At 40.5% G+C, this 8,369-nt stretch overlaps 1 protein-coding gene and 1 long non-coding RNA gene across 2 annotated transcripts; one reads left to right on the top strand and one right to left on the bottom strand.

Moving 5' to 3' along the window:
* The first annotated feature begins 883 nt into the window (after positions 1 to 883).
* LOC100758313 (prorelaxin) lies at positions 884 to 4,146 on the top strand. The gene is made up of 3 exons (XM_035443095.1): positions 884 to 1,188; positions 3,446 to 3,448; positions 3,800 to 4,146. Exons 1-3 carry the CDS (start codon positions 993 to 995, stop codon positions 4,144 to 4,146), a joined length of 546 nt encoding a protein of 181 aa, XP_035298986.1. The 5' UTR covers positions 884 to 992.
* On the bottom strand, positions 3,691 to 5,048 carry LOC118238639. Its single transcript, XR_004769458.1, has 2 exons — positions 4,961 to 5,048; positions 3,691 to 4,242 (listed from the first exon to the last, which is right to left on the bottom strand). It is a non-coding gene; the product is annotated as an uncharacterized LOC118238639 (long non-coding RNA).
* Between the last annotated feature and the right edge of the window lie 3,321 nt (positions 5,049 to 8,369).

Here is an 8,369-nt window from a genome sequence, read left to right as displayed (position 1 = left end):
GAATTACAAAATCGTAAAAATCATCTCAATAGAAGTAGAGAACATTGGCTAAAATTCAGCATTGCTTCATGATTTAAAACTTATTGGAGGCTCATCCCTAACATGATCAAGAGTATAGAAGAAGCCACAGCCTGCATCATATTGAATACAGGGAAGCTGAAAGCATTTCCTCTGTTATTTTAAAAAAGACAAGGACATTGGTTCCCACCATTCTCGTTCAATATAGTCCTAAAGATGTTAGGATGAACGACAATAAAAGTGCAGAGAAGACAAAGAGGGAGAGAAGAAGTCAAATGTCAAAATCTCCATTACGGCTAGCAGAATCTCCACTCTGGCGCCTAAAACCAACATACAAAACTCACCAGCATTTTAAAACATCAACAAAGGAATTTACTGGAAAGAAATCATAAAAGCAGCCCCCTTCACCTCAGTAAAAGAAAACAAAAAACAAGTTCCAATGCTTTCTACCATGCTTTAGGTAAAAGGAGTTAGTTTCCCTGTCTGACCAGCAGTTTACCCTGCTCCAGCTCTGTTTGTTCCAGACTGACCTACCAGAGGCTGCAACTATATCCTTACTGGGCTTGGAAGGTGTCAGGGCAAATTCTTGCACTGGCAAGCCTTTGTTTGTAAGAAGGAGGTATCGACTTTACTGCTGCTTTGAGTTAGTGCGGTGGGCATGCCTTATTCTGATATCAAGAAATGGCCTCAAGCCCAGAGTAACTTTGGCCTACAAAATGATTTGAGGGCAAGAACAGAGGGGAAAATGCTGTGAAAGGGACAAGGTCATAAGGGTGACCAGATGACGGAAAAGTGGGAAAGGTGATCAAGACCCAAGAGGCAATACTGTGGGTGGGCGGATAGGGGGTGGAGCTGGAACTTTACATCCAGGCTCAAAGAGCACCCAAGGGATATAAAAGGCAGGCTGAGCACTAGGAAAGCAGCCTAGCCCAGTCCTGTCACTGGCTGAGTCTCCCAGAAGCTGCCCCACCAAGATGTCCTGCAGATTCGTGTTCCAGCTCCTGGGGCTCTGGCTGCTGCTGAGCCAGCCTTGCAGGGCGCGGGTCACGAAGGAGTGGCTGGACGAAGTCATCCATGTGTGCGGTCGGGAATATGTCCGTGCGGCTATCGATGTCTGCTCGAAGGCCATTGGCGTGGAGGAGCCAGCTAGGCGACATAGGCGAATGACAGGTGAGCCAGGTGAGCCAGCGCCCTCTTCCCTGCATTCTGTGCTTCCCACCGGCTGCCCACCAATTGGAAAGCCACAGTCCTCCGTGGTTTGTGATCCCCAGCCACAAGTTTGGTCTTTATACCTTGCTTGGGTTCAAGAGTTTCAATGAGAACCCATCAGAGGGAGGTGGGCGTGCAGCCGCTGCCATCAATTTCTTGCTAGGTAGCACTTGATCCAAATCTGGGATGTGGGGTGTGCCCAGGAAAACCCCTGCTCCCGGTATTTGAGGCATGTCACCCAGCAAGCCTTGTCCTACATCTTTTTGTGTTGGGTCTTGCAGTTCAATCGAAAGGGTAGGGAAATGCAGGAGAAACCCTAGAGAAACCTGACGGGGATCAGTAAGAAGGGAGGCTAGCTTTTAAACTACCATGGCCAAAAACGCATTGGTGCTATAATCCAACGATTAAAAAGCAGGTATCTGTGTGAGCTCAAGTAGATTAAAATGTAATATTTGAGTTTAGTATCTATAAATTAAAACTATGGATTTCCAAGTAAGTCAAAAATATTTTAAATAAAGAATTTCAAGGCGCAAAACCCTGTAAGTTAAGTCTGACCCAAACTATAACTGGCCTTTGCTTGTTTACTCTAAATACATAGAGAGTGATCATCAACTTTGCTTTGCCGCCAAGAAAGCCCTATCTGGACAAAATTTTAGAGCAAGGAGGGACCAATAAAGTGAGTTAAGGTTAGAGAGTCTTACTGCAAAAAAGAGTTAAAGCTTCTGATATACATAAAATGGTACAGAATGTCACCTGCCATGCCCAGTTTAGACAATGAATGAGCCGGGAGCAGTGAGAAGATAAATTCCTTTCCCTCTGCCAAATTCCAACTGCTGAAGTGTATCATTGATATACTTCAATCCTCAGTAAACAACAGGATTGTCAGGAAGCTTTGTCCCAGGCACCTCTGTATAGGTGAAGGTTTTGGCTTTCTCTACAGGGTAAGCCTCCATGGCTAAACAGGCATCTCCCTTACACCCTTACGTTGTATCTCTTAGATTCTTTGGTTTTATTGCTTCCAGAGGAATGACTTACTGCTAAGCTAAAGAGCAGCAGCAAGAACTGAGCCTTTGTACTAAAACTGAAACATAACCAACATTTCCAGTTTTTTTTGTTTGCTAAAACTCAATTTGTGCATTTGGAATAAGTGAGGCCAGGGAAGACTTTGTGTTACTGTAAGGGTTTTTTTTGGGGGGGGGAGTGAGGGAACTCTTTATTTTTGGCAGAATATTTTTTTAAACTCCTAACTGGCATTGCCACATGGAACAGTTAGTGAATTGTGAACTATAGATATGTATGAAGAAGGCAGGTGCCAGGTGTTTCTAAAGGGGTTCCCACAGCACTGGGCAAACCCCACACTTAACACTCTGGCACACCCTGGGAGACACCGTTCTCTTTGGGAAGCACATGGCTTGGGATTACCGTGCTTTTAGCCACCGGTTCTCAACGTGTGGGTCTAGACCCCTGGGGGCAGGGGTCACATAGCCTGCATATCAGGTATTTACATAACGATTCTCAGCAGTAGCAAAATTACAGTTATGAAGTAGCAATGAAAATAATTTTATGGTTGGGGGTCACCACAGAATGAGGAACTGTATCAAAGGGTCAGGCACAGCATTAGGAAGGATCAGAAGTACTGTTTAAAGCTGGGTCTCTCTGCAATATGCAATATCATTGATTGGAGCCAACACTCTGGGGAAGAAAGATTGCCATGGAAGTGCTTAGAGACATACTTGCCCCTCTGGTCAGAGCTGAACTGCTGTGAAATTCTGTCTCTTAAACTTTATCCTGAAGCAGTAACTTGATATTACGGGCCACTTACAATCTTCAAATTTTGAAAATAGTTTTCAAGGATTACTTACTTTCACAACTCAAAAGCAATGAAGAAAATTACTCAGGCTAGAAAGCATGTAAATGACTGGGGTTTTGTTTTGTTCTGTTTTGCTTTGTTTTGAGACAAGGTCTCTCCACACAGTCCTGGCTGTCTTGAAACTCACTCTGGCTGGCCTTGACTTACTTCATTGAGATCTACCTGCCTCTGTCCCCCAAGTTCTGGGATTAAAGGCATGTAGCACTAGAAAACATGAAAACTAGTATTTTCAATGGCCAACATGATTTCAGAAAAATAAGAGTTCATTATCAAAGGGTGAAAATTATTGTGATGAAAAAGCAAGAAAGAAGTGCTTAAGAAAGATGTTGGCCGGTGCTCAGGAGGCAGAGGGTCTCTGTGAGTTCGAGGCCAGCCTGATCTACAGAGTGCCAGGAAAGGCTCCAAAGCTACACAGAGAAACCCTGTCTCGAAAAACCAAAATAAATACATAATAAATAAATAAATAAATAAATAAATAAATAAATAAATAAAGATGTTGGAAGGCCATGTGGAATAAACAGAACCTTGGCAAGAACAACCATTTAGATAGTCAATACCTGCTGATTCTGTTTCAGTGTTTAATTATATCCGGGAAAAATAGGTTGTTTTTTTTTTTTTTTTTCTATTCAACTGTCTGCAGTTTCCTGAATGTTCCTTGACATGACTGTTCTCTCCCCACCCACTTTCTTTTAAACGTAACAGAAGCTATAACCTCCTTCATCAAGGAAGACGCACAGCCTTTTGAAACGATGCCTAAACGCCTTCCAAATTCATCAGAGGAGCCCCAGGCAGCACTGTCTGAGGGGCATCCCTCTCTGCCTGAGCAGCAACAATATGCGCCTGTATCGAGCGATTCAGTTGGTAGCTTGGAAGACTTTAAGGAAAGTTTCGGTGCTACACAAGGTGAAGCCAAAGACAGCAGTCCTCCAGAGCTGAAATCCTTACACTTGGACACTCTTTCCCGGAAAAAGAGGTACACCGGTGTTTACATGAGTCATCAGTGCTGCTTCCGGGGTTGCTCAAGAAGATCTCTTGCTAGCATCTGCTGATCTGGAGCTGAGGGTGTACAACTCGCCCAGCGTTCACACGCATTCGTGCCACCTGCTCGATGCCGCTTTCTGTTCCTCTTGATCATTTCCGGCAATCTGAGAAATGGATGTTTACATATGGATTTGTCATTTGACGTGAAAGAAATGTTCTCTGCGTTATTGTAGCTCTGTTAATAATACATTTATGCAAAACTCCTTTTGCCCTTTGAATCTTATTGTTTTTGAATAATATCCCTTTAAAATGGCTATAGAATCTTACCACATAACCATATATAATAGTTCAGCTTAATACAATGCCCTCTTAGGAAATCTTAAGCCGTCTTCTGGCCTCTGCAGGCACCACACACGCAAGTGACACAGACATACATGCAGGCACAATAGCCATACACGTACAATTAAAGAGTAATAGTAAAATAAAATGCATATAAATATTTATTTATTTATTTAATATATTTTAATAAATCCACTCAACTGTGCTAATGATATGGACTGGGTAATAAATATGAACAAAAGATGGCTCCATTCACTAATGAGCTTTTAACAAAAAGATTTTAAACACTAAACAGTGTAATAATAAACTAAAATGATGTCAGAAGTAGGGAAACAGTACAAAGTAACTCATACATTCTCCTTTATTGACTTATTCATTAATTTACCAAATACTATGAACTTACTAGTAGTTAATTGATTATTTGTTGATAATACTATTAGTTTTATCTATTACACTAAAGCATTGTTAAGAACCTACTGTTTTCCAGACACTGTTCAAGGCAAGGAAGACATCACAGGAAACAAATTAGATGAAGATTCTTACCTGCTGGAGAACACATTCTGGTAGGATGGGAGTAAACAAACAAAGAAGCTAAATTGACCACATGTCAGTATGTAAGGGGTGGCATCTGAAAATACAAAGCAAGACAATAGGGTTACTATTGCTGTGATGAAACACCATACATAACCAAAGCAACTTGGGGGGAAAGGTGCTTATTTGGCCTATGTTTCCACATCACTGTTCATCACTGAAGGATGTAGGGATGAAAGTCAAACAGGGCAGGAACCTGGAGGCAGGAGATGCAGAGGCCATGGAGAAAAGCAGCTGGCTTGCTCCCATGGCTTGATCAGCCTGCCTTCTTAGAACCTATGACCACCAACACAGAGGTGGCTCCACCCACATTGGGCTGGACCCTCCCCATCAATCAGTGATTAAGAAAATGCCCAACAAGCCTGCCTTCAGCCCAATCCTATGGAAGCATTTCCTCAGTTGGGGGTCCCTCGTCTCCAATGACTCTAGCTTGTGTCATGTTAACAAAGAACTAGCCAGAACTGGTGTAGAAAGCACAGAGCATCATGTAAATCAGGTGGGCTGGTACATATATTTTCATCTTTAAGTCTCCATCTATAAATGATGGGTATGCTCTTCTCTCACAGCGCTCCCCTAAAGAGTTCTGAGTAGAACATATGGCCCAGTGTAGTTTGGACATTGGTTATTTCTCAAGGAAAGTGATGAGATTATCCTAATCTATATTATATCATCTTTAATAACTCAGACTGACAGTTGAATTTACAGTATTCATGGATGCCACTAGAACTGTGGCAAAAACCAGGGGAACAGAAAATGGAGAAGAGAGAGTCAGAAGTCAGAAAGAAATTACAGGTGGACATGCCGACTATATTACTTACATGCCTTTCTGTGGCTGGCATTCTGAAGTTGATGAAACTACTTCCATATAATAAAATTCCATTGGAAGTGATGAACAAGGCAGTTATCAATGCAGAGGCTCATAAAGACTCAAAGTAGAGCGAATAAGTGATTGATTATCTAGTTCTTAGGCCTAACCTCGACATCTATATCACCTCCATCAAGGCCCACGGGATGTCGGGGAAGAGTGAAGTGGCAAAAACTGAAAAGCTTTAAAGCATGGGGAAGAGTGCTCTGCAAAGCTTTCTCTTGGACATGGACCTGGCAATTTGTGCCCTTCAGCGTTCCGTCAAGCATCAGGGATTGGGTTGAGAGCGCTTATGAGGTCTTACCCCTCCCTGAGAGATGTCAGTTTCGGCAGGGTTGAAGTTGTCCATGATACAGGAATTAACTTACCCATGCCCATTCAAGCCACTCAGTGAGTCAAAAGAAGAGCTTGGTTCAACATACATGAGTAAATATGTGTCATTCAACACAAAAATGGCTCCAAGGGCAGAAACCACAAGACCATCTCAGTTGACATAGAAAAAGCCTTCTACAAAGTTCAGCATCCCTTTTGTGATAAATACCCTGTAGATACTAGGAATAAAATGAACATGTATCAACCTAACACATCTTTGGGCAATATTATGCCAAATGGGAAAAAAACTGAGAAAATGTGCCCAAAATTATGAAACAAAGCAAGGTTTCTCTCTATTGACTGGAATATGGTGCTAAAATTCTTAGAGCAACTAGAAAAAGAAATGCAAGAGATACACATATAAAGGAATGAAATCCAAGTATCCCTACTTGCTGATGACACCATCTTATTATACCTAAGAGATACTAAAGATTGTCCCATTTATCCATCTCTTTTGAAAGATAGCTTTGGTAGCCACAGCAATCTTGGTCAGAAGTCATTGAATTGCTGTTCTTGATATGCATCTCTCCCATGCTGTCCTCCTTAAGATTCTTCCTTACAAGAAACCCATGCTACTCTGTTTCTGTCAACCAAACAAACAAACAAACAAACAAACAACAAAAAAACAACCCTAAAACAGATACATACACAAATGGAATAGTATACCAGACCCCAAAAGAAGCTACACATTTATAGCCACTTAATTTTTGGCAAAAGTACCAGAAATATATTATGGAGAAAAGATAACCACTTTAACAATGAACACTGAGAAATCTGGATTTCCACACAAAGAATGAAATAGATTCTGCCAAGCTGTATTTTATTTTAATTCAAAATTCTTCAAAGACTTTGAAACTTGAAACTGTGAAACTGCAAGAGGAAAACATAGGGTAAACACTTCAAAATCATTATACCAGACACTTTGTGAAAATGACTCCCAACAGCACAGCATGTAATCCCAATATTAAAAACTGTGGTCATATGATATTAAAAAGCTCCATACAACCCAAAACAAAAACCCAGCCACCACAGTAAAGAGGTAGCGTACAGTATGGTGGAAATTATTTACTAATTACACATTCAACAAGGCAACAATATTCATCCAGTATGAAGAACAAGCTACTGGTTTTCATTAGTGTGGAATCTCTTCTTCTGCCTCCTCAGTGTGTCTGTACTGGTAAACAGAATTTCCTGTGGGCAGAATACTGTTAGATTGGATGAGTTATATATGTCTAAGATCATTGGATCTTCAGTTTTTAAACCCATTCAGGCTATATCTCATTAGTTTTTTAAGAAAATAATTTTCCTTTTCATTTTTGATAACACATTAACGTTATGTATTAATGTGTGTCAGTGTGACAACACAGGTTCATATGTAAACCATGTACTAGATAAATCTAGTCTCCTTTTGTCCATCACTACTCCCTTCCCAATCTTTTGTTTCCTATATACACATGTAGGATTTATTTTTTACATTTTTATACACTGTTTGGTAAGAAATAGTATGGAAGCAACTAAAAATAGGATGGTATATTAAAAATACTACTAATTTTTAAGTCTTGTTACATTGACATTTGGGAAGGAAGAAAAGCTAACTCCCGTTGTGATGTATATCCCAGAATTACCATACCAGAGAGATTCCTGTGCACCCCATGTACACAGTTCACAATAGTCAAGATGGGACCCAATATAGTAAAGATACACAATGGAATATTATTCAGCCACCAGGAGAATGAAATCCTATTTCTTTGTAGCAGTGGATAGAATTGGAAGGCATTGTGTTAAGTGAAATAACGGAGGTACAGAAAAAGAAATACCATCTCTTTTTTTTCCTCCTTTGAGGAAGTCAGTGTATTTTTTACCCTTTGGGATCTAGTGCGGTTACATTTATCTTTATTAATGGCTAAACACTTAAACTGTTATTTTGCTAATTTTCTTGATTGATGTCTTCCATTTTATTCCACTTGCTTTGGTTTAATATATTGTTATAGTGGACTTTATCTACTTCTCTTTTGTGTTTCAATTGAGCCTTATTCTTTCAGTATTCTCATGGTGGTAGCTTTTGTTCTTTCATTTGTGGTTTAGGACTTGGCTAAGTGTCTGGTGAAACTTGCACTAGTGGTA

Source organism: Cricetulus griseus, chromosome 3 (genome assembly GCF_003668045.3).
Source record: "Cricetulus griseus strain 17A/GY chromosome 3, alternate assembly CriGri-PICRH-1.0, whole genome shotgun sequence".
NCBI lineage: Eukaryota > Metazoa > Chordata > Mammalia > Rodentia > Cricetidae > Cricetulus > Cricetulus griseus.
This window is presented reverse-complemented; position numbering and strand designations above follow the sequence as displayed.

What these genes read in the sequence shown, in the direction of transcription:
- LOC100758313 (XM_035443095.1), top strand. Translation starts at nt 993, where the DNA reads ATGTCCTGCAGATTCGTGTTCCAGCTCCTGGGGCTCTGGCTGCTGCTG.